We start from the raw sequence: 26971 nt of genomic DNA, 5'->3' as shown, positions 1-26971 counted from the left end.
GCCTGGGTTGAGAGAACGACATTTTAATCAACAAACAGGCTTGATGATGCATTCTGTCAATGTTCTTTCCCTGCAGCCTGTTAAATGTGATGCATTGCGATTCATATAACTACAGCCTGAACTCGAGGAAAAACACAGTTATGAGAATTCAAATGAAAACATCCACAAACACCTGTGAAAAGGCCAGGGCCCAGTGGTGCTCAATCAACACAATTGATTCTTCCATGTTCTATATTTAGTCTACAAGAAACAGCCGTCAAATATCCTTGAACGTAACAGCTGAGGTTGAATGTAAAGCAGCAATGGACCTACAACACCGTAGACTACCCATTACTAGCCACTAGGAGATGGTGGTCAAGTCGGCTCCAGTCCTCATGAGTATACAAAACATTAAGGACACCTGCTCTTTCCATAACATAAACTGACTAGGTGAATCCAGGTGAAAGCTATGATCCCTTATTGATGTCACTTGTTAAATCCACTTCAGTCAGTGGAGATGAAGGGGAGGAGACAGGTTAAAGAAGGATTTTTAAGCCTTTAGACAATTGAGATATGGATTGTATATGTGTGCCATTGAAGGTGAACGGGCAAGACAAATAATTAAGTGCCTTGGAATGGGGTATGGTAGTAGGTGCCAGGCTCACCGATTTGTGATAATAACTGCAACACTGCTGAGGGTTTCACACTCAACAGTTTTCTGTGTGTATCAAGAATGTCCCCTTGTGTACTCCCTGTCCACGACTCCAACACCATCATTAAGTTTGCCGACAACACAACAGTGGTAGGTCTGATCAACGACAACGATGAGACCGCCTATAGGGAGGAGGTGTGGTGCCAGGATAACAACCTCTCCCTCAATGTGATCAAGACAAACGAGATGATTGTGGACTACAGGAAAAGGAGGACCGAGCACGCCACCATTCTCATCGACGGGGCTGTAGAGGAGCAGGTTGAGAGCTTCAAGTTCCTTGGTGTGCACATCACCAACAAACTATCATGGTCCAAACACACCAAGACAGTCGTGAAGAGGGCACGACAAGCCTATCCCCCCCCCCCCCCCCCCCCCCATTAGACTGAAAAGATTTGTCATGGGTTCTCAGATCCTGAAGATCTACAGCTGCACCATCGACAGCATCCTGACTGGTTGCATCACCGCCTGGTATGGCAACTGCTCAGCCTCCGACCACAAGGCACTACAGAGGATAGTGCGTACGGCCCAGTACATCACTTGGGCCAAGCTTCCTGCCATCCAGGACCTCTATACCAGGCGGTATCAGAGGAAGGCCACCCCACCCCCTTTTTTAGGCTGCTGCCACTCTCTGTTTATTATCTATGCATAGTCACTTTAATTCTACATACATGGACATATTACCTCATTTACCTTGACTAACTGGTGCCCCCGCACAATGACTCTGTACCAATACCCCCTGTATATAGCCTCGCTTATTTTACTGCTGCTCTTTAATTATTTTTTAGGAAAATGTTTTACTTGTGTATTTTTTTACTTACTTATTTTTCTTAAAACTGCATTGTTGGTTAAGGGCTTGTAAGTAAACATTTACATTTAAGGTCTACGCCTGTGTTCGGCGCATGTGATAAATACAATAGGATTTGATTTGAATGGTCCACCACCCAAAGGACATCCTGCTAACTTGGCACAACTGTGGGAAGCATTAAAGTCAACATGGGCCAGCGTTCCTGTGAAAAGCTTTCGACACCTCATAGAGTCCATGCCCCGACGAATTGAGGCTGTTCTTAGAGCAAAAGGGAGGTGGAACTCTATATTAGGAAGGTGTTCCTAATGTTTGGTATACTCAGTTTATACCCATTGATTCTTGAAAAATAGAACTTATACTGTGAATGCGTCATGAGCTTAGTTCAACAGTTGTACCCCATCAGAACCCAGAATACAAGCTTGTTTTACTCCAATGCTTGTAAACAATGTAAATGTAAACAAACACTGTATAGCCTTAAAAGAAAATGGAAAACTATAATGTTGATATCATGGATGGTCAGTCCTTGCATCCACATCTCTGTCTATGAATTAGAGAATGGTTACATTTCTCCAGGCCCTCCCTCAGCTTTTTACCAAAACACAGGCGGGGTGGCGCTTTGTTATTGCTTCAATTAAGGATTCTAGCTTTAAGTGCCCGGTTCTAGTCCACCTGGACCAGTAATTCATTGAATTGAAGAGTCATTTGAATGGATTACCACAGACCATCTGTGATTAGCCTATGAAAGATGGAGTTCTAGAGGGAGCCTTTAGGTGGACACGTAAAGTGATCATAAAACAACATTATAGAGTCAGCCATTGATGCTTCTCAAACTCATCAGAGGGGATTTAACCCTTTCTTTCCCATTCTTCAAAGGCGTACTCTCGTGCAAGCTGCTGTTGTGACTTGCAAACTGAAACATATATAGGCCTTGTTCCTGTGGTGATTTTTCCATCCCTGCGTTCCAGTAATGCGAAGGTAGAAATGATCAGTGCTCCCCAGGGCGGAACTAAATAGAATGCCTGTTTATGTCTCAGTCATTCTATTTCATTCAGCCCCGAGAGCAGTGATCAGACCTGCTTATGTGCTCCGCAGGCACTATTAATGATTACGTTAGCGCCATATCACCATGGTAATGTCTTAAATGCAGTGTGACATCATAAAACCAAAGTGGGATATCGTTGCTTACTATTTTACTGTGACCTTGCCACAAGATGGATGAAGCATGCCGTATTCCTCATGATGGGATCGTCCATATTGAAAAGGGTAAATGGTTTGTTTGCACTTCATGATTAATAATGAGTGTGATTAGTGTCGCGGCGCAAACTAGCCTGTTAATAGAGGCTGGCGCAGCCTGCTCCGCAGCGAATTAGCATTGAGAGAGGCAAAATACATGTAAGTTAAAACAGGGAGATAGATGGATGCCGTGTTGAGAGACAGCTGTCACCCATTTATTACAGACGCCCCTGACGATTCTCTACTCACTGCTGACAGTAAGCTGTGACCAGGTTGCCCTGCGTGAAACTTCCTTTGTGCTCTCTGTTCCATCACCTCCCATTCACGTTGAAGCCAGCTAGACACCTCAGTTGACCTTCAAGTCATGTCAAGCTCCAAGATGGAGATTGAACCGTTGGTTGGGGGTGGGGCCTTGTAATATTGTTACAATTGGAAATCCATTTAACAACGTTGCTGTTATCTAGTGTAATGTGATCTTGTTTTGAGAATTTCCTTGAAATAACTTGAAAGGGTTTAAAATAACATTTTGGAAACTGAATGTACAGTCCTTGAAGAAAGAATATATCATAGACTGTCTCCTTTTTACAGGCTTCATTTTACATGTCAGGGCTGCTGTAGTAATGGCTTTGAGGTGTTTGCAGTGATCTCAGTGATAACCGGATTGTGGGAGGTGAGATAGTAGACCATGTGAAGTGGGAAAAGTGCCATCTACTGGCAGAATAATCCTTTTTAACTTTGTTTGAATACTGGTTATCCAAATCCATTTTTCCTCACACCAGGGCTTAGTCAACCCTTGGCTCTAACAATAGCTTACTATTTTGGCAAACACTTCACCGTAATATGCCTTTTCAGAGTTCTCACTGGTATGAAAGACTACATTTCTACTGTCCAATCTTTACACACTGTAGTTAGCTCATCGATGTAATATGAACGGATGAGTACAGTCATTCCGTGTCTAAATTCAATTCAGCCTAAATCCCACCACATACTGTGCTGTTATAGCAGATGCTTACCCCCAAGGGAGACTCTTATTTGGAATAATACTAACGATCAATGGAAGAAAGCTACAGTTCAGGCTTCTCATTTCCCTGCAGGTATCAAACCTGCATCTTGAATGGGTCCTGGAGTATTTTGAGGAGGATGACTCAGTTCACAGGCCTTTCTTTTAGAAGTAGCCTAAAGGCACCAGTCTCTGTATCCCATCCAATCCGTATTGGATGAGGGTCCATTAGACGTGACTAATTGAAACCTTAATTAATTTGGGCGAGTGCCCCGTCTGCTCAAAGGATTGGGTCTGGGGCAAAGTTCAGAGGAGAGCACTCTAACTGAGTTAAGAGGACCTTAGAGAGGACTCCCATATTGCTCTATAAGGGTAATTGTGTCAAAAGTAATTAGAGAATGGTATCCAATCTAGTCTTGATCTTTACATCTATACCTGAGCCTCTCCTTGTAATAGATTAGATTATAGTTGCTGACTATAAGCCAGCATTCTCCCTGCTGGAGCCTCCCTACAACACATTCTGCACTGTAAGCTGGTTTATACTTCATCAGACATGCACTACAGATACATGTCATGACTATCAACTCGAATCGGATCATCACGTCAACTGACAAAATAAACTGCTGTCAGACCGTCCAGGAGTGTGTCGACATACATGTGGATGTTTTATTTAAGTGGCCCCCGCCTTAGAGCCATCAATCCTAGCATTCTGTGATTATTACAGCGAGTGTGGAGGGAGTATTCAAGAAAATAACCTGTCTTTTCTATTCGGCTGTCTCTTTCTATATCTGCACCTTCTTGTCTCTCAACTATTTATGTAACAGGCAAAGACCTTGAATGTGTCACTGTGTGAACAAAACAGATATGGGACCTGATTGTGCAACATGTCTCTGCAGTGAACCGTATTATAACTCTCTTCAAGGAAACCGAACAAAGATACTCGATAGCTAATTAAATTCAGAACATTATGAATCGAGGTATCATTATAGCACATGTACCCTTTGTACACTTCCTACAGCATTCATATTTGACAATGGACGCAGCTCCCAGAGACACTTTATTATTAATCTGGTTGAGGCAATTATTAAAGAGTAAGTCTCAAAATGACAGAACAAGCGTTTGTTTGAATCTTTTGTGAAGTTGGTTTAGATATAGTTTAGTATTATGGACTCTTTTTTTGTTGTTGCTTTACATAACTCTAAATATTCAATTTTACTCTAATCCACAAAAGTAGCCATCCTAACTTCATATTTTGATGTGAAGTAACTCCAGTAAGTGCATGAACATTTCAGAAATATTAATACATGGCACTACTGTATGTATAATTGTTAGTGTGAGTAGCTGTGAAGCTGTCAGGCCATGAAGGCACCAGCCACTGGGAATATACTATGATATGACACCTGCCAGTGGAACACTTGCCGTTGGTTGGTTGGGTATTGGTGACTCCAGAATCCTTGTTTGTGAGGGAACCTGTGGATCACTGTGGGTGGGCGGATGGAGGGTGCAGCTTTCACAGCCAGGCTGCTGCTGTGGGAGAAGACATCCTGCCAGGGCAGGGAACTGCTGTAAATCGAACCAGAAGGGTGCCGGCATAGCTGTGACATTACATGGGAGAGCTGTAACTTAAGCACTTGATTCTTTCATTTTACAGGGAATGTAGCATCGCATTTGATGTCTGTTCTGCCTTTTAGGTGAGGTAGCATCTGCTCATACACAGCCTTGCAAAATGCTCATCCCATTATCGGTGAGTTTTTGAGAGAACATTCAAATGGACAATAGCAATAAAAATGCAAATGCTGACAAGTTTTATCAGAACATTTTGTGCCAGATAAATTCTACCAGCAGTCAGCATTTAAATGCTTTTCAAACTGTTGCATCACTCCCACCTTAACTGAGATAATATCCTTGCTACCTGCATGTTCTTGCCTACCTCCCCTCTCAGAGTATAACTTTACTATTCATTTTTTGTGATACTGTATGCCAGACATCCTACCCATCAGTTCAGTATAGCTTAACCTTAACTAAAACATTTTTTCCCTTCCGTATTGTCCTCTCTGGAATATATGCCATGTCAAATTCTTTCATTTCAAAAGACGAAAACAATTTTATTCCGAAACATAGCCATCTCACCAGACAGCTTTCAATATTTCCATTTTGCCTCCAACCTTCCAGTTTCCATCGCTTTCTCCAGCCAAGAGTCTGAGGCTTTCTGTATAGATCAAATGTGGGCAGTGGAATAGTCTGACAAGCCCAATGTCCTTGCTGCCACTGTGCCTCTCAATGATTGATTCCATTCCTTACTATCTCATCCAATCCTGAAGCTTTCCTTCATTCTGTTGCTGACTTCTATCATCTGCTACTCATATGTTCTATGTTTGGGAATGGAGGTTAGAGATATTGTACAGTATCTCCATAGTGACATAGATTATTCTGAACATGCTTCTTGTACTGAAATGACTACAGTACCCTAGCAGAATGACTAAGTAGATTGTATGTCCTTATCTGTTGCTAAGTCGGAGAATACCGTGTATTCAGTAAGCACTGCAGGTATTTCCATCTTCCATCAACTCTACTGAATCAGATGTCTGCATCGCCAAGTATTGAGGAGCCATACTACAAGCTGAAAGGAAATGCTCAGATAATTATTTAAGAGAAGTTGAAATATACAAAATACGAGCACTGCAGAATACTGTATGAAAGTAAAGTAAAACAAAGAAATACACATAAAGGTTCACTACCTGTAATCCTACGCTAATGCTTCTATGTTCCACGTCTTAACTCCCAAGCCGACTTTAATAGAGATGCATCACACATCATGGTGGCGGCTGCAGGACCATATGTGTTTATGATACAGCTACCACAGCACTATTATCAGGCAGGCTAGGGTTTCTTTATGGGTGATGTATTGGAGAGGAACGGTGACCTCTGAGGGCTGCCAAGGTCAGAGTGAATCAGATGTGCCATGTCTATTGTTGGCATAGTTCCTTGTCACCACAGACTGGGAGAGCATTGGGGGTTGATATGTGTAATGCAGGTCTCTGGTTCTCTGGAGCTTTTAAAGCTGAATAGTGACTTACAACAACTAGCCGAAGAGTCCAGACTGCAGTTCCATTATTGGCGTACGTATAAAATGTAAACAACCACAAAAATCCATTATCATAAGACATTCTGCATGAAATATTCTGTCAGGGAATTGTGATTAGTATTTAAAAAGATAAAGAAGAGCAATTTGCTGGTGTATTCATATAAAAAAAAAAGTTAGTATTTTTTCCCAAACCAACAGTGCTTTTGCCTTGAGCATTATGTACTGTTTATTTAACATCTACAAATCATCGACCATAGATTGCCGAAGTACCTTCCTTATCTCCCAACATGCCATGTATTAATCAATAGCTACAATACTACAACTTAATATGTACATTATATCCAGTAACTCCACCGAGTGCTAATAATGTAAAATGCTTGGCACAAGGACTACAGGCTATGTGCGTAAGATTCTGGCAGAGGAATGATTCAAGGAAACAGCTCTTTGAAACACCTATGTCAAACAACATGGATGCAGTGAGCAGTGTTGCGCTAAAATCATCTCAAGATAATTTGGTGATACACAAAGCAACTGAAATTGCATAAATGATATATATCTTTTTTTTTATATACATCTCCCATTTGACATGTTTCTTTTGATGCCGTTCACAGCAACACTGACAGATGTGTTGACTTGACAACTGCGTCTGAGTTTTGAACGACAACCCCCACCCCCCCCTTTTTGTTCCATGTTGGCTGAATACCTATTTAGTCAGTAACTAGCTAACACCAGATACAGATGACAGGTGAAACATATAAGTATCTTTGCCATAGATGAATAGGGAAAACTCTTAATTATATTTGCTGACACCCTAGTCAAGCTCTATGAACCACGCCCCTCTGCAAACACACCGATGTTGGTTAGAAGCCGGTACTTATTTCAATTAGGTAAGAGAATATCAAGTTACCATTGGTGTATTAAAATTAGAGTTAAGGTGATGTCACCTTGTCCCCTTAATAATTAATCAAAGTGTTTGACATGTGGGAGGGGACCAGTAACTTTATGATCAAACTTTGTCAATGTAGAAGCAACTGTCATTTTTCATACTTCGGTCATCATATTTTGATCTGGTTTCCTTCAAATATCATCCCATTTCAAGAAAAACATGATTTTGACTGTTCATGACCTTTAAGCTCAGGCCCCCAGGTGTTCTCTTTCTCCCACCAATCTGTTTTTGGCCACGCTGACATTTGTTTTTGGCCTAGCTGGATAACACACAGTGTCAGTGTTCTGTCCCAAACACGCCATGTAACCTCACAGGTTCCTGGACGGATAAAAATGTTAATGTATAATTTGATGAACTTGAGTGGAGAAAAAGGAGGAGACAGTGAATCATTCTGCTCATATCCTCTTAATGAGAGTGCTGAGGCAGGGTTCGCTGTCACTCAGAACCCTGGTTCTCTCCCACAGCATAATGTGATTAAGGAACTCCACTCGGTTTCAGAAGGTTAATTGGTGGGGTAGAAAGCTGCGTTGGCAGAGCAAAGTAATTGACAAAAAGAGGAAATTAGTGCCGTTGTTCCTGTACGTGCATAGTTAGCATACTTGAACTTTAGGCACTGATTTTACCTCACAGACAGCCCCTATATACAAGGTATGACAGTAATCCATGCTTTGGTTATATTTCCTTGATACCATTTCTGAATTAGCATTTTTAGCACAAATCCCATTGAAGTCATGGTACCGATATTAGCATTATTCGCGCAATCCCCCGAAAGTATCGACATTGATTGTGAAGCTTAACAAAGTCACATAGATTACTTGAATACAATGTGTGAAAAATGCTAATATCAGTACCATGACTTGAATGGGATTTGTGCCACAAATGCTAAATCGTTGGAAAGAGTGCCAGGGAAACTAAACCAAAGCATGGGTTGCTGCCAAACCTTGTCCAAAGACTGCTTACAGCGTAAGGATACAAATATGTAATTTCGGGTGAACTATCCATGTAAGACTGTACAGTAGATCCCAGTTTAGTCTGCCACGTCTTGAGTCAGCAGCAGAAGAGGTGTCGGCATACATCCTCCTGCCCACCGGCAGCTGGTGGGGGCAAAGACCAGAGACGTGAGTGCTGAGTTGATGGTCTGGAAAATTGCAATAAAACCTGCAGGTATTATCCCAAGTTGTATCTTACTCTTACACGGACGGAATTAAATTAAACTGTAAGTGTTGGTTGTGCTCTCCCTGTTCTTATGACAAATACAGGCTGTCTGCAACCTAATTGTTTTCTTATTGGATTTGTTCTACTGTTGTTGGTTAAGACAATTCTGACAATACCTCAATTGGTTTGTCGGTTTGTAATAGGCCTTAGTATAATTGAATTGTCTACAAGTTTACTCAATACAGGTCTGTGGCATAATGCACAATTATTGTTGGGACAAATCCATAACCTTTTAGTTTGTTTATGTTGCAAATCAATGAATGTTGTTGAAGGAAGGTTTTGTATATTAGATCTACAGTTTCAGACGATTATATTTTCATTGTACCAACTGAGCAAACTGTCCGAAGTGCTTTCATACTGCAGTTCCCAATAACTCCACTTTGGATATGACTTTAGCTCTAAAAGCTCTATCCATTAAGGCTACTGTTTCCATCAGTGCACACTGTAATTCCAAGCCATTCTCCATGGCTTATCATCTTTTTTAAAGGGCCATCCAGAATGGAGTTTGTGCTTTGTAATGAGATTTCTTGCTCCCTGGAAAGGTGAGAATCGTACTAGGTCATCAGCCTGTTGAAGGACTCGATCCACTGAAGAACAATTGAGTGGGGTGTTGGGAATTTACAAGAGATGCCAGAGCAGTAAGTCATTTAAAGTTTTACAAAGCATCACACCGTCAGGAATACCAAATAGCCTGTTGTAGAAAAGAACATTTGTGTCATTCTGATTCTGGAGGTCTGGACTTACGTAGTTGGCCTCAACCCTTGGCCCTCAAAGCTCTTAATTAGCCCAATCATTCACTATTTAAGCAAATGTTCCACCTTCAAAATGACCAAATACACTACACTTAAGCTAGATTTATGACGGAGGTGAATGTATGAAATGCTAATATATGTGGCTAATTGGCTATTTAGAGTAATTAGCTGGGGGAGATGGAAACAGGCATGCAAAAGGGTGAGCACAGTTTCACCCTCATTTGGGTGGGCAAGTGGAGCTGTTTTTCAGAATGCCTTTCAGCAACTTAAAAAGTGCTCTCCCAGCAGATATGCATTTGAAATAGATTCCGCACAAATGGTCAACATTTACATATATTAGAGTTCATCCTGACGAAATGATAACTGTTGCTCTTTAGGATTCCCCCTGTAGGGAAGAGTTGTGTAATGCTGCATTTACACAGGCAGCGCAATTCTGATCTTGTTCCACTAATTGGTCTTTTGACCAATCAGATCAGCTCATTGCCAACAATTGGGCAAAAGATCAGCATTGGGCTGCCTGTGTAAACACAGCCTTACTTCCTTCTACCAGCACTTCATACAGATGCAAGATCTTAATTTGATCCCCCAGATGCAGGAGAACGTTCCTGCAATGCAGAAAATGTCAAACTTGTAGTGTATTTGAGGATTAAAAAGGCTTCTGAAGATTGTAATTGCCACTTAGAAATTTCAGACTTGATTTTCCCTTACGGAAAATGTACCAACCCCTACAAAAATATAGATGAATTACAATGCACATAATAATCCACATTTCCTGTTACAGCAGTATGATGTTCCTGCTGTAGAAAACTGACTCAAATGAAGATCCTACATCTTTATGCATTGGTTGACCTTTTTCCCTTGCTGCTGTCCATTGTGCTGAAGTTGTTAGCTGGTTTGTAGCGCACTGTCCATACATAGTGCAAGCGTGTCATTCCACCACAACCACCATCCCCCAACACCACCACAGGATATACCGTATGTGACAACACTGAAAAGCAATCTAGCAAAACATTAAGAAAACTGGTATAGTTCTTGCTACACCTCCTTTTCTGCCTCTGCTGTAGAAGGTCATGATGTCTGTAGAATGTCTGAAGAGCATGTTGAGAGCACAAACTGTGGAAATTGTGTGCATCTCCACATACAGTACTTTATCATTCCGTATTTCCTTTGTTCGTTTTCGTCACGTTTTTGATCACTGCTGTGATATACATTCTCCTCCATTGAGATAAATACCATTGTGAAAGCTTTTCCTGACTGAATTTATGAGGCGATTCCAATTGTCATGGGGAAAGAAAAGGACTGTGTCTGAAAATCAATTCAATGCACAGAGCTGCGGCACAATACCCCTCACTTATCAGGGAAGTAAAGTTAGATAAAAACTCATTAGTGTGCAGTGCCTTGCAGCTGTCGGTGCTCCTGTACAAGTCCCTTCTTCTGAAGAGGCCTGGCATGTCCACAAAGTATGCCATTGATGCCACAAAGGAAGCAAGCACATTTTCAAACAAACAGGATTGGGGGCTAGAGAGAACATTCCATTCAATTCCAGGCAATATTCCTTTTAGTAATTAATGCATGACTTTAATATCCTTGGATATAGCTGAAGCATGCATCCACCTCCTCCCTTTCTCTCCAAAGCAATTCAGTACCTCAGTAAGCACAATGTTTTCCTTCCCCAAGAGAAGCAGTTCCATTTCAGCTCAATTGATTCTCCACTTCTGGTCGCCCATCTTTACCTTTTTCATTCTTTCCCAGCAAGAAGCGCATGCATTTTCAATGAAATGAAATAAAGGGCAGTCATTGGGAGGGATCAGGGGACTGAGGCACCTTCACCATCCGACAGAGAAAGACAGAGCAAGATATAAAGACGAACCGCAGAGATGAGGGGGGGGGGGGGGGGGGGGGGGGTGAGGCCTTGGACACAGACATGAGAGGGAGATAACATGACTATATATAGCAGGACAGATATGACCAGATTAATCTGAGAATCCAGTCTCGCTGTGTCCTTCTGACCAATACAGTCTGTCTAATACAATTTGCAAATGTGTTTTCCTCCGGGAGAGACAGAGACCGAGAGAGAGAGAAAGAGAGATATAGAGAGAGACACAGTGAGAGACATAGAGAGAGATAGTGAGAGAGACAGAGAGACAGTGAGAGAGAGACAGTGAGAGAGAGATAGTGAGAGAGAGAGAGAGAGAGAGAGAGAGAGAGAGAGAGAGAGAGAGAGAGAAAGAGAGAGAGAGAGAAAGAGTGAGATATCAAATTAAAGTTTATTTGTCACGTGCGCCGAATACAACAGGTTTAGACCTTATAGTGAAATGCTTCCTTACAGGCTCTAACCAATAGTGCAAAAAGGGTATTAGGTGTCTGAGAGCCGTTAGATAGGATACAGTCTGACAGCTTTACATACAGTATACCTCATTGGGAGACAGTTGCACTAGTTACTGTATCTGTTTCATCCACAAAGCTTATGGGAGAATCTGTCATGTCTTTGCCTTGAAGCCCTGGCTCGCCTCTGCGGAGGAGAGACCGCCAGAGGCTCCACATATGAGAGCAGAAGCCTGTCTCGCAATCACAGACTTGAATTCAGTGCATTGAAACACTCCCTTCAAGGTAACATGAGCTCTCAGCTCCCGAAGCACCCTCGTCTGCCCCCTCCTATGAAACAGTATTACTAGTTGGCCTCACAGTTACGCTGTGTTATGTCAGTTGTCATATGGTAAACATTGGGTCTATGTATTGCCCTAATATGATTATTGTAGGCACTTTGAAGGCACACAACTTACAACAAAGATCAAATAGCATCTACACTTTGAGTTAAACATTCTTTGAAATAAGTATCTTTCCTCAACGCTGACTGCTTATGGAGAATACAGTAGCTCTCTCAAATAAAATCCCCCAATAATATATTCAATGCAAAAAGTGTAGCGTATATGTAAGATATAATGTAAGTGTATGAAAGTGTATGAAAATGCCCTGAGCAAGCAAAACATTGGGAATTTACAACAACTGAATGTACGACCATTGAATCGGGGCTTCATTAGTTATTCACAGGGGATGACAAGAAAATCCATCATTACCCTGTATGCAGCAGGGCCCCAATGGGAACAAGTAGACTGGGGAATGGCTGCCTGGGCTGCCTGGGATCCACTGGGAGAGGAGCTTGGCTCTGATGCCCTGGGTGTTCTGGTCTACTTCCCTCAGGGCTACACTACCATTGGACCATAGAGATTGCCGCCAATGGAGGTTGCTGCCAATGGGGAAAGAGTCCAGGGCTGCAAATAGACCTATAGGCTCTTCTGAGGACGAACATGCCATGCTGCCCTAACTGCCTTAAGCTCATTTGCAGTATGTGACACGTTTTACAAGCATTTCGCTACACCAGCAATAACATCTGCTAAACACGTGTATGTGACAAATAATAGCATTTTATTTTATTTAGGTGAAACTAATGCATACACATGGATTCCAACGTTTGTTGTTCTTTTCCCACCATCTCCAAGCTGTTTCATCCACGAGGCTTATGGGAGATTCTGTCATGTCTTTGCCAGTCAGCCCTGTAGGATAAGCATATAGGCACCAGGGTGGCATTAAAGCACTCGGAGACACTAAACCTGAATGTATGATGAGAGGTTTGTTTATGCAAAAGGTAGTTACCTAAATCACTAACATGCATATGCAACAGCGGGTTACTCTAACGAGGCGAACTAGCAGGGTATGTAATTTATGCTGTGGACCGCAGTAGCGGTGGTGGAATTGATGCGGAGCCCACTGGAGTGAGTCACAGCGGACAAACAAACCCCTCTATGCATTATTAATGAGAGGAAGTCTTTTCAGGTTTAACTTCAACTTCCATTTAACACCTAAAGGGATCCTGCAACAACACCATGCTAAGAGAGAGCTGAGGGCGGGTCAGAACGGCTCTCAGACACTGCCAGCCGGTATTTACGATAAAGGTCAGAGAATCAGGAGACAATGATAGGAGACCATTTTCTCTTTAAAAGTTTTGCCTCGCCAGATATTTCCCAAAGCCATACTTCTTATATTCATTTCATGGAACATTTGGTTTGGGTTTCCAAACAGGAACCTTCTTTCTTTCTGAGGGTCTAAAAAGTGATTACATTTGAATGCCCTTTGGTAAATGCACTTTTGTGGTAGGTGGTTTTGTAGTGGTAGCCTTTGGCATTTCTTTGCAGAGCGTTCCACACAGTGCATGGAGATGCACAATGTACTTCCTTGTTCTATGTCTAGGTTAGCAGGTGACAAAGTGACTCCACCCACTTTACCATGCCCATGATATAGTGGGAAATAGGTATACTAAACTAAATGTCAGATGCCATCCATGCACTCAAAAAAGGCCGTCTTAATGTGTTTTTGATTCAAATCTGGGCCACATGCATTTTTCAGCCAACGGGCACAGTCCTCTTCAGTGTGAACAGAATCCTCCAGTTTCAACGGACAGACATTAAAAGAGTGCTCCACATAAAGTGTGGCCGTCAGTGGTGCCTGGTGGGAGGAGCTATAGGAGGACGGGCTCATTATAATGCCTGGAATTGAATCAATGGAACGGTTCCCATGTTTAATGTGTTTGATACAGTTCCACTACTGTATATAGATAGCCTCGCTACTGTTATCTTTCACTGTCTTTTTACTGTTGTTTTTATTTCTTTACCTATCTATTGTTCACCTAATACCTATTGTTTTACTTAAAAATCGCACTGTTGGTTAGGGCCTGTAAGTAAGCATTTCACTGTAAGGTCTACACCTGCTATATTCGGTGCATGCGACAAATAAACTTTGATTTGATTTGATTTATTCCATTCCAGTCTTTACAATGAGCCCATCCTCCTATAGCTCCTCCTACCAGCCTCCTCTGGTGACCATGTCATACAGCAGTGGAACTCAATGATGTGAGGCCTTATAGAAACATTAATTGAACCCTGTAAGAAATGATATGAAGCCTTATAGAAACCTGTCAAACCCAACCATCCACCTAACATTTTATGTTGAGCAGCTCACAGCATATTACTGCCTCAAGACATCCCCAATCTCAATGGAAACTAAGTCAATTATTGTAACACTGCTTCAAAGTCCCCCACAAAACACATACCCAAAATGGAGGATCTTTATATGTGTGGGGACAGACTGTGTATGGGAATGGTGAGGGTGCATAAATATGAGAAGGGTAGACAACCCAGTTTGCTACTGTGCTGTATTAGTGTGCTTCCTAATTTAGTATTCAAATGTATCGGGTTTACGATTCACACATAACAGAGGCACGAGTAGACAAAGCTGGGCTTTAGATTTATGTGTAATCTCTCCCTCAGGGCTCATACAAATCCAAGCAAAACAAACAGTCCCTCAGTAGGTTACTTCAGCACTGCTCCCTCCGATCCAATGGTACACATTTACTGTCAGAACTCATCCATAGCCACAGTATGCTTTCCCCCCACACAAGGCAGCGCTACGAAGGGCTCCACTCTTTCGTTTTAGTTCGGCTTAAACATCTCAATTGAAATGGAAAATGCATATTACTTGTAGAAGTAGCCTGACTCGGTTACAGCAGTGATTTGAATGAAAGGTGCTAAGCATATAATGAATCATTGCACGGATATAACAAATGTTCTTTTCAAGGTAGAGCATATTGAGAAGATGAAAACACTGGAAGGTTTCCACTGACTGATGACTGTGTCAGTAACACATAGTGATTAATCTTAGCCTCAACAACCCTGTTTCTGTCCCAATCAGCACTTATGTGCAAACACGCTGACCAGTGTAGTCCTGAATAGGTTTATGTTGAACAATGGACATACTTCCTCTATTATCAGTGATTCCCATTAGAATCAAGCCAGCATCATGTACACTGTGCGGTAAGAGGATACTAAACAATGGACATACTTCCTCTATTATCAGTGATTCCCATTAGGATCAAGCCAGCATCATGTACACTGTGCGGTAAGAGGATACTAAACAATGGACATACTTCCTCTATTATCAGTGATTCCCATTAGGATCAAGCCAGCATCATGTACACTGTGCGGTAAGAGGATACTAAACAATGGACATACTTCCTCTATTATCAGTGATTCCCATTAGGATCAAGCCAGCATCATGTACACTGTGCGGTAAGAGGATACTAAACAATGGACATACTTCCTCTATTATCAGTGATTCCCATTAGGATCAAGCCAGCATCATGTACACTGTGCGGTAAGAGGATACTAAACAATGGACATACTTCCTCTATTATCAGTGATTCCCATTAGGATCAAGCCAGCATCATGTACACTGTGCGGTAAGAGGATACTAAACAATGGACATACTTCCTCTATTATCAGTGATTCCCATTAGGATCAAGCCAGCATCATGTACACTGTGCGGTAAGAGGATACTAAACAATGGACATACTTCCTCTATTATCAGTGATTCCCATTAGGATCAAGCCAGCATCATGTACACTGTGCGGTAAGAGGATACTAAACAATGGGAATTGTATTCATATTGTCCTTTAGTTCGTGGAATGTGGACAGTTTTGTTTTTGAATATGAACAGTTCAGTATTGTGCCCTAGAGATCATGGTATGGCTGTTAGTTATTTTGACTTCCTGAAAACATATGCTCACTTCCTCATTTATGATAGCAATGCTAGATGGCAACACAACATTTGTTTAGGCCTAATTGGAGTGTGGTGGGCAGACCACACAAAAGGTCAACAGACTGCTGGAATGACCTTAGGTCCACGGTTCCAATTTGAGGTGTATTCCCTCTGCAATAAACTGTCACAATTATCCTGTTGTAGCAACATGATTGTCCCCTTTATGTAAAGGCCTATGTCCTCTACCACCTAGGGACACCTTTCTTCTCACCCTCTGTGGCCTCCCACAAGGCAACGCATCCACTGGCCTGTGTTAGCAGATGCATCAGAGGGCTAAGAGAGGCCAGTGATGAGGGCGCACACCACATACCTCTGGGTTTAAAGTATTCAGCTGCTATCCTCTATGATTAACCTATCCATCACTTGGGTTTCCAGCCCATTTTCATGGTCAGTCACTCCCACACCATTCGCAACGAATTAATGGCTGTAATAACACAGTCACCAGATCTAGAAGAGTTTAATATTTGATGTTACTTAAGGGAAGTCCACAAGTGCCATTTCTCGAACAGTGACTTGCATTTCTAATATATTGTATTAGATTGGATTCAAATTTGATTTGCTTTCTTTAAAAAAAAGGGCGTTATCTACAGCAGGAATCCTTCCAGGTCTTAATATGAATAATATGTATAATATGAAAAATAAATTACTTCTCCTCATTAACATAATTTTCATAATTGAAACATCTCTCATTGGCTTTGTTAAATTGTGAATATACACAAATCCCTCTCTGTCTTTGCAGGTTGGAGGTTGGTTATCTTCTTGATTCTCATTGTTCTTAGAAATATTCAAGTGTGACAGCAGTAAGCATGGCAGACGAGGTACCGGGTGTTGTTCTGTACAGTAGCCTACACATCTCTGTGAGGTCTAAACAAATATCTCCCTCTGAGATGTCTGGGCTGCTTTAAGTGGACCGGAGAAGAGAACGCGTCATTCATCGCTCTGAGCCGAGACCCCTGCCTTGGTGGTGAGCGTTTCTTCTGTGGCTATGTTTGCCATCATATTGAATTTTAACAATGAAAAATGAATAACTGACTGAGTCCAATCTGATATGAAAGCTAGTTAAGTGGCTCAGGTTTGGATAAAAAGCATTACTAGGTGCCACTGACAATGAAGTATACTGTAGGCCTTGGGTCAGCAAGATGTATTGACTACACATTAGTGAATGCAGATGAAATGTTTCCCTTCTCACTCAGAAATGTCTGGCATGCAGTAAATCCTTTTCATTCCTGCATAGGCATTTTGCAGCCTCAGTTCTTATTATGAAAAAGGAGAACAAATACTTTTATGTTTGGCATGCAGTCATAACATATAAATCAATATCGTATTTGGCACGTGCAGTAGCCTATCCCATGTTTAAAAATAATAATAATTCAGCACAAAGAAATCCGTTAAGAAATGGAAAAAGCATCATGATTTAGTATGGTGGGAATATCAAAGTTCTAAGGTAGTTCTTTGAATGGAACTAGTGTATGCAATTCATAGTCCAAACACAAGACTATTGTTCCAGGAAGACGAAGTGTCTCCGTGTTCCTCGCTGGCCACTGCTGCTGATTACGACCACGGCTGTGCTGGTCGACTGTGGTGCAAGTTAATACCTAAGACTATTACGAGAATGACTCATATACTTAAACATTTGGCTTTCCTTCCTCTCGGCACCTCCCATGCTGAGGTCACCTGCTGTTTATGACTAATAATTCATTAATACCTCTCCATAAAACCAGGATCTATAGGCTACACACCCAGCTCCAAGGTTTTCTCCTGCAGCCATCAACTTTGTTCGGAAACCTTGGACTGTTGACCAAATTGATTGGGTCCAATTATGTAACCAGACCCAATGGAACACTGCAATTTCCCCGGGGAGCTATCTGACAGGGTCAAATTGACAATGAACAGTTTGCTATTTTTGGTTCACGGTTTGTATCCTCAGTAGTTACCGTAAGATGTTTAAGAGACACATCCATTGCACTGAAAGCCATTAAGTTCTATTTCTGTTGTCAAATTAAAACATCTTTAAGGTTCTGTTGAAGGACTTTTATCAATAATGACTAAATAATGTATACATTCAACGTGGAATTATAACTAACGTTAATTAACAGAACTCTATGCTGTCTGAAGAATAAAATGTTTATACATAGACCAAGAGGAAGTGTTAACAGACAACTTGGGACCACAGTGAAACTAACAACAGGAGAAATGTCTGGTCCCCATCCAGGGAGGGGAAAAACCGTTGGACTTGCAATAGATTGCGTAACATCTGGTAACATAAGATAAACAACATGTGTGTGTTGGAATTGCATTGAAAAGTAGCTAAGTCATTGTCCAAGAGGAAGAGAGACAATGTCCAAGAGGAGGGACATATTAAAAGCTATGACACTGTATGTGATATATCAGCCAATGTACATGTAATTATGGCAGAGCTCTCGGAAATAAATGCTACTAATTACTTTTAGGGCTGGTCTCTGTCCATTTTATGCAAATAAGGATCTTACAAATTCTTAGAAACGGGCAGAGAGTTTAAATTGAATTGATTAATGAATATATAGGAACCAAAATTCCTCTAACAGGTTCTTGAGAAGACATTTCAGTATGGTGCAGAGTCATTCATGAATTGAATGCTGCATCTAAACATTCGTTGGACTCTGTTGTGTTTGACAGTCCACAGGTTAATGGTGTGAAAATAGGGACCCTGCTTTCCCCAACCTGTCAAGTGGTAATTGGCCAAAGGTTTCCGTTAATAGCAATATGCCACAGGGAACGCAAAGCACCTCTGAAATTGTGTACAAAATAATTGGATGGCAATGAAAGAGGAAGCATACACATTAATCCTATTTTGCCTTTAAAATTATATTTGCTATTTTTACTTAACGTGTAAAACAAAAATGTGTCTTGATTATTTGGATCCATTTGTGCAGTATACGTGACAGATGATTATAAAATACAGATTGGGTAACATGTTATTTGACTGCTACAAATGGTCTATAGAGGAGAAATACCATTCTACTTGTGCAGCATGGCATGTGTTCTGAATATTTCTGGCCCAAAAATATATACTTTTTAAATGTAGTGGTGTAAATGTGGTTATATTCAAATTGCAAACCTCACACTCAAGAGGTTATTGATTCACCTAACGTGTGCCTGCTTCTCGTTTCTTCACAGGGAGTTCCTCTGAGCCCATGACCCAGCAAGAAAGACAGAGGAAGAAACAATAGGATGAGACCGATCAACGATGTTATACCTGGGGAAATAAGCACAAGACAATCTGAGGTGGTGAAATACTGAATCTCAGCGAACCATCTCTAAAACGTCACTCCAGGTTAAAGCCATTGGATGGATGCTGGTCTAAATGCACATGCCCAACGTCTTTTTGTAAATGGCTGGAACATTGGGACCGAATTATCCTTCCCTGGACAGAAGGCCAATATATTGATTGTCCTCGCTGAGGAGAACACTTGAAAGTCCAGCTAGATTACAAAGAGTTCAGTTCAGCATCTTTAGAAACCACAGTGGTGTTCCCGTCTTAGAGCTTTTGGGCCCTGCCCATGACATCAAGAGGAGCACCAATGGCCTGCGGTGGAGCTATGGTAATGAGTGCCTTTTTCTGGTCTGTGGCCATAGTATATTTGACCCATATAGGCAGAGTCAATGGGGACTGCTGGCTCATCGAAGGCGAGAAGGGTTTTGTGTGGCTGGCCATCTGCAGCCAAAACCAGCCTCCATACGAGGCCATCCCCACGCATATCAACAGCACCATTGTGGACCTGCGGCTCAATGAAAACAAGATCAAAAGTGTCCATTTCTCTGCCCTCAGCCGCTTCGCCAACCTGACCTATCTAAACCTGACCAAGAATGAGATCAACTACATAGATGACGGGGCCTTTTCTGCCCAGTTCAACTTACAGGTCCTTCAGTTAGGCTTCAACAAACTCCGCAACCTTACTGAGGGCATCCTCAGGGGTTTGGGCAAGCTGCAGTACCTCTACCTCCAGGCAAATCTGATTGAGACTGTGACACCCAATGCCTTTTTGGAGTGCTATAGCCTGGAAAACATCGACCTCTCCATGAACCGTATCCAGCAGCTAGATGGGTCCACGTTTACCAGCCTGACTAAACTGACTACCTGTGAGCTGTACACCAACCCTTTCAACTGTTCCTGTGAACTCCTTGGCTTTGTGAAGTGGCTCTCTGCATTCCCCAACAGGACAAATGAACGGATGGTCTGTGACTCCCCATCAGGAGTCTCTGGCTACAGTCTGCTCAGCCAGAACCCTAACATCCCAACTTTTCGGAATGCCCTCCATATGCTCTCCACTGTGTGTACAGACGACTATGTGACACCGTACATACCTGTGCCTCCTGAGACCACCACACTCCCACCAGACTACACTCCCTGTGGGCTGGAGGACTGTCCCTCCGGAACTGAGCCAGATGAGAGTATGAGTATCAACCCAACGGTCATTAATGTGGATATAAAACCCAGTATGAAGCTCAAGCAAGTCTCTAAAACAAGCGCCACCATCACTGTCCAGATCCCCCATCCCTTCAAGAAGATGTACAGCCTGGTTCTCTACAATAACAGTTTTTTCACTGATATTCAAAACCTCAAAATTCAGAATGAGGACATTGAACTTAAAAACCTGAAACCCCATACCGAATACACGTACTGTGTCGCTTCTATAAAGAATAATCTTAGATTCAATCATACTTGTCTGGCAGTCTCCACAGGACCCTGGAATGGGAAAGAGAGATCACAAAACCATGCAACAGCTACCCACTACATTATGACCATCCTAGGTTGTCTCTTTAGTATGGTGATTGTCCTAGGGGTGGTCTACTATTGCTTGCGTAAAAAACGTCAGCAAGATGAAAAGCACAAAAAGGCAGGCAGCCTGAAGAAAAGTATAATTGAACTCAAATATGGACAAGAGCTCGAAGGGGGAACCATTTCCAGGATGTCACAGAAGCAAATGATGGCTGGGGAGAGTATGTCCCGCATGCCATACCTACCATCTGGTAGTGAAATGGAGCAGTACAAACTGCAGGAGATAAGAGATGACATGCCTAAAATGGCCAAGGGAAGTTACATAGAGGTGAGAGGAACCGGGGACCACCATGAACGCAGAGAGTGTGAGATGTCCATGCCTGGGATGTCCATGCCTGGGAACAGCCAAGGGTCAGTGGCTGAGATTTCAACCATTGCAAAAGAGGTGGATAAGGTCAATCAGATCATTAACAACTGTATCGATGCTCTGAAATCAGAATCCACATCTTTTCAAGGGGTGAAATCAGGAGCTGTGTCCACCCAGGACCCCCAGCTGGTCCTAATATCAGAGCAGCCGCAGAGCAAGTCTGGCTTCCTGTCCCCAGTGTATAAGGACAGCTACCACCACTCGTTACAGAGGCACCACACCTCGGATGTCCCGCCAAAGCGGCCCAGCACTGCCACTGGAGGTCCAATGCGGAGCCCAAGGCCTTACCGCTCAGAGTCCAAGTACATAGAGAAGACCTCGCCAACGGGTGAGACCATCCTCACTGTAACGCCAGCCGCTGCCATCCTTAGGGCAGAGGCGGAGAAGATCAGGCAGTACAATGAGCACCGGCATTCCTATCCCGACAGCCACCAGCTGCAGATCGAGGAGCTGGAAGGGCCCGGAAGCCACAAGCCCTCCATCCTTGAGCCCCTAACTCGGCCCCGCCCCAGAGACATGGCGTACTCTCCGCTCTCACCTCAGTACCATAACCTCAGCTACTCCTCCAGTCCTGAGTACTACTGCAAACCACATCACACTATCTGGGAGCGCTTTAAACTCCGTGGCAAACGGCACAAAGACGAGGACGAGTACATGGCTGCAGGGCATGCGCTACGTAAAAAAGTGCAGTTTGCCAAGGATGAGGACCTGCATGACATTTTAGACTACTGGAAAGGTGTATCTGCTCAACAGAAATCTTAATCTCTCCAAGTATTTTCTACTGGACCACAACTTTCAGAAATGACACAGAAACCTTATATGTGAAACTCACTATTGATTGGATGGATACGTCCATATTGCGATCAACTACTTAAACGTATATATAGCAACATATTTTGACTGTGAGTAAAATAGGAAAAGACCCTTGGAAATGACCATCTTGGAAATTACCATCTTAAATTTGTCACATTATGTATGGAATTTATGGGAATAAACTGTAATCTAACGTTTCAAGAAGAAAACATATTGCAAATTAAGAATATACATATTATATGTTGCAATGGATTATAGGTATTTGGGTATCGCATGGCCAAGTCCTGTGACAGTGGATTTGCTGTTGTGTACTTTGAGAAAATTACCGTAACAAATATTGAAAAATATGTCTACTGAAACCTCAATATTTTTCTTGAAGAACTACTGAACAATCATACGAAAATAATTTTTTTCTCCCCACATATATTTAATTCTACAATGGAACTACAATGGAACTATGTACTGATACAGTTTCTATATCTGCAATGTTCGCTGTTAATACGATTTTAAAAATTATGTTTGATTCAGGTTTAGCCCATGGATTTCAAAGACAGCTACTTTATTTGTTTTCTAATGATTTCCTTGTCCTAACTGATAAACGTTACACTGGTCAGATAATTGGTATTATATTACCCAGACCACTTAACTTTCCCTTCCCCTATTTACAGCACTATCACATAATACATTTTAGAGGCCACAAAACAAACTGCACAATATTTCAAGGCTGGAATTTTCTAAATGTAATATTCCACATAAGACAGTTCATTGTATTATTCTGATGCTGATGGTCTGTCTTAGACATCGGCATCGTGAGCCATTAGTCATATCTTTAGAACCAAAGTAGAAAAAGCTGAAGTGTTTACATTTTCTTTCTGCATGTTCTAAGAGTGTTTCCCAACTCCGGTCCTCAAGTACCCCCAACAGCTCACCTTTTAGTTGTAGCACAAAAACCCCTGATTCAACTTGTCAAGGGCTTGACGATTAGTTGATAAGTAGAATCAGGTGTGGTTGTCTGGGGCTACAACAAAAAGATGTACAGTTGGGGGTTGGGAAACACTGGTCTTAGATATGTGTGAACATAGTAAATCAGGTTCCATATGCATTTCATTTGAATTTGTTCTACTGTGTTTCAAAGAGCCAAAACATTTTAAGAGTTACTTTTGTTGAAAGTGTAATTGACCATTCACCTTTATATAACCAATATTTTCCACAGAAGGCAACTTTAGTTTCCCATCTGTTGTTTATGCAGAATGCTGAAAATGGAGTTCACATTCTCTACTGGAATATCTGTCCCATAGCCCGATGGATGAATGTACAATATAGATGATGAAATCTGTATATGGCAGCTTTTTAATTTGATTTCAGAGATTTTTTTAATTTGCTATTTACAACCATAATCTCCAGTTTCCGTTGTCTCTACTTGTTTTATCAATTCATATATTTCCCATGACTTACCATATTTTATATTTGTCTGCAATTCTTTGCCAACAAAGTAAAAAAACAGCAAAGTTGTTGGTTTCACTGAAGGCTCTTGTTGAAGGATATTTTCCTATATTGTGTGGCTGTTATGACACTTTTGTAAATTAGACGTCACCAATCAGAGGTATATCAACATGCCTGGGTTAACTATTAAATAATATCCCATGAATGCCTGAACTAAACTTCTGCCGCTGGATTTGTACATTATCTATACACTATTTTTGAGTGGATACAAGAGGTAACTTGGCTGTCTGAGTTCTTATTTCAACCGCCTTAAACTTCTGGGATATGTGTGCGACTGTAATTTTCTTTATTTTTCTTTCAGTGTTGATATTGTTGACAAGTCCTTATTTGATGTAATTTTTCTAAATGCATTTCAATAGATTCCAAGAGCTGTCAGATTTATAGATAAATTAGCAAGTAAGCTACATGTTTTTATATTGCATATTGTAGCACTTCTGTGGCTCATAAAAGTTAGAATTGTTGGGAAACTGGTGGAAACAAACAAGAGCACAATAAAGTGTTTTTATTTCATTTCTTAATACTATGTTACCTGCTTTCAGACAAAGTACTGTGAAATAAAGGGAAGGGTGCACCCATCAGTATCTTCAGTATGTTCTTTTCTTGTTTTTGAAATCTGAATCAAGATATGAATCCTGAATGTATAGAATCCTGAATGTATGAGAATCCTGAATGTATAGAATCCTGAATGTATAGAATCCTGAATGTATAGAATCCTGAATGTATGAGAATCCTGAATGTATAGAATCCTGAATGTATAGAATCCTGAATGTATGAGAATCCTGAATGTATAGAATCCTGAATGTATGAGAAAACTTGCTTATTTGTATCACACACACCGTTATCATGTTTTTATGATAGGTTAGTGGTTCTACCAAACTATGAAATGTTCATAATATTTTGTAGTCCAATAATTTCATCAACTTGCACCATTCTTCATGTATAGCTAAATATTCAAATGTCGGCTACCCTGTAATACAACACCTTTTCCATCGGAGTATTGGCAGTGTTTCCAATGCTCTGCTGAACATATCCAAGCAAGTGCTTATGAAGAAGTGACTGCGTGCATTTATCTTGGGAGCTGAATATATTTATTACGTTCACAAAATGCTGAGGGCTCGATTCAATACGTAGCGCTGAAGACCTACGCTGAAGTGCGATATACATTTAATTTAATGTTCCTTCGTCCACGGAGACTGCATTCACGGTAAACGCTACATGTCGTCTCAATCGGAAATTACCTTTACATTTCAATCGCACTACAGCGCTTTTCTTCAGCTGCATGGATTGAATCGAGCCCTAGGACTGCCTCTCCTTTGAAAAACAAACATACATTTGTCTTGTCCCCAATGGTTGTCAGATATCTTAACCTTAAAAGTGCCAACTGTGGAACACTGAACTTAAAAACCTGAAACCCCATACTGACTGCACATACTGTGTCGCTTCTATAAGCAATGCTCTTAGAGTCAATCACGCTTGTCTGATAATCTACACAGGACCGTGGAATTAGTAAGGAAACCAATACGCTTCCAAAACATTCCAAGCAAAAGCAGGTTGGCATTTATTGTCATGAATCTTGCCCTGAAGAAAGAACTGAGCAAAAGTCAAAATTGCCTATATCATAAAAATTCATGAAAACAAAATATAAGGTTAGGCATTAGGGTTAGCAGTGTGGTTAAGGTTAGGGTAAGGTTTAAAATCCGATTGTATGACTTTGTCGCTGTGCCAGCTAGTGACCACTTTGCAGAGCTGCCTCCAGGGCAAGATTCATGACAATAAATGCCAATCTGCAAAGCAAAATCTAAAGCATGGATTGCTGTTATACTTTGTCCATAGACTGCTTACAGGGAAAAGAAACCAATATGTAATGTCTAATTTGTGTGAACTCTCCCTTTAAGTGTATTTGGCTTCGAAAGTGATATTTGAATTTACCTTTTGAGGTTATGCCAATATTTCAGCAAAAGTGAAGGTGTAGTATTCAGCACATCAAAAACAAGCAGGGAACACAGTTATTGCTTTTTCTTGAAAAATCACTATAATTTCACAAAATGTAAGGGTCACCTAATACATATATGTATTATATTTGTTTGTTGGCTCAAACAGCACTTCTATTTGAAATGGGCGAGGAATGATGGGAACTAACACATGTATTTGTTATGAAAATGTATCTTCATATCTCAGATAAGATTTCAGCTTCTGAAAGTGACTGGAAAGCGTCCAATAGATAAGGAGTCAGGAGATTGTTAGCCATTGTGGTACCATTTGAAAAAAGCTACTTCCTTTTCTCTCAGACATGACGTAACAGTCTCCAGAGAATCTCATGTGTTATCAGATTACAGAGCATTCTGAAAATATTCAGACCCCTGGACTCTCTCCGCATTTTGTTACGTTACAGCCTTATTCTAAAAATGAATTAAATAAATAAAAAATATCATCAATCTACACACAATACCCCATAACGACAAAGTTCGTAGACATTTTTTACTTAAGTATTCAGTACATCCTGATTCCATTGATCATCCTTGAGATGTTTCTACAACTTGATTGGTGTCCACCTGTTGGAAATTCAATTGATTGGACATGATTTGGAAAGGCACACATTTGTCTATAGTGCCTCCGGAAAGTATTCAGACCCCTTGACTTTTTCCACATTTTGTTACGTTACAGCCTTATTCTAAAATTGATAAAATAAATGTTTTTCCTCAGCAATCTATAGACAATACACCACCAAACAGCTTCTTATAATAAAAAAAAATAAGTATTCAGACATTTTGCTATGAGACTCGAAATTGAGCTTAGGTGCATGCTGTTTCCATTGATCATCCTTGAGATGTTTCTACAACTGGATTGGATTCCACTTGTGGTAAATTACAATTATTGGACAGGGTATATTTAAGGTCCCACAGTTGACAGTGCATGTCAGAGCAAAAACCAAACCATGAGGTTGAAGGAATTGACCGTAGAGCTCCGAGACAAGATTGTGTAAAGGCACAGGTCAGGGGAAGGGTACCAAAAAATGTCTGCCGCATTAAAGGTCCCCAAGAACACAGAGGCCTCCATCATTCTTAAATGGAAGAAGTTTGGAACCACCAAG

At 41.3% G+C, this 26971-nt stretch overlaps 1 protein-coding gene across 2 annotated transcripts in view; it reads left to right on the top strand.

Moving 5' to 3' along the window:
- The window catches only part of LOC110538235 (protein ELFN1), a 90705-nt gene extending 66242 nt beyond the window's left edge, over nt 1-24463 (top strand). For both annotated transcript variants that reach the window (XM_021624929.2, XM_021624930.2), the window contains exon 3: nt 19535-24463. In XM_021624929.2, coding sequence (XP_021480604.2) covers nt 19918-22326 — 2409 coding nt within the window. In that variant the 5' untranslated portion in view covers nt 19535-19917 and the 3' untranslated portion in view covers nt 22327-24463. The remainder of the gene's footprint in view (nt 1-19534) is intronic.
- Nucleotides 24464-26971: the final 2508 nt, after the last annotated feature.

Source organism: Oncorhynchus mykiss, chromosome 12 (genome assembly GCF_013265735.2).
Source record: "Oncorhynchus mykiss isolate Arlee chromosome 12, USDA_OmykA_1.1, whole genome shotgun sequence".
NCBI lineage: Eukaryota > Metazoa > Chordata > Actinopteri > Salmoniformes > Salmonidae > Oncorhynchus > Oncorhynchus mykiss.
This window is presented reverse-complemented; position numbering and strand designations above follow the sequence as displayed.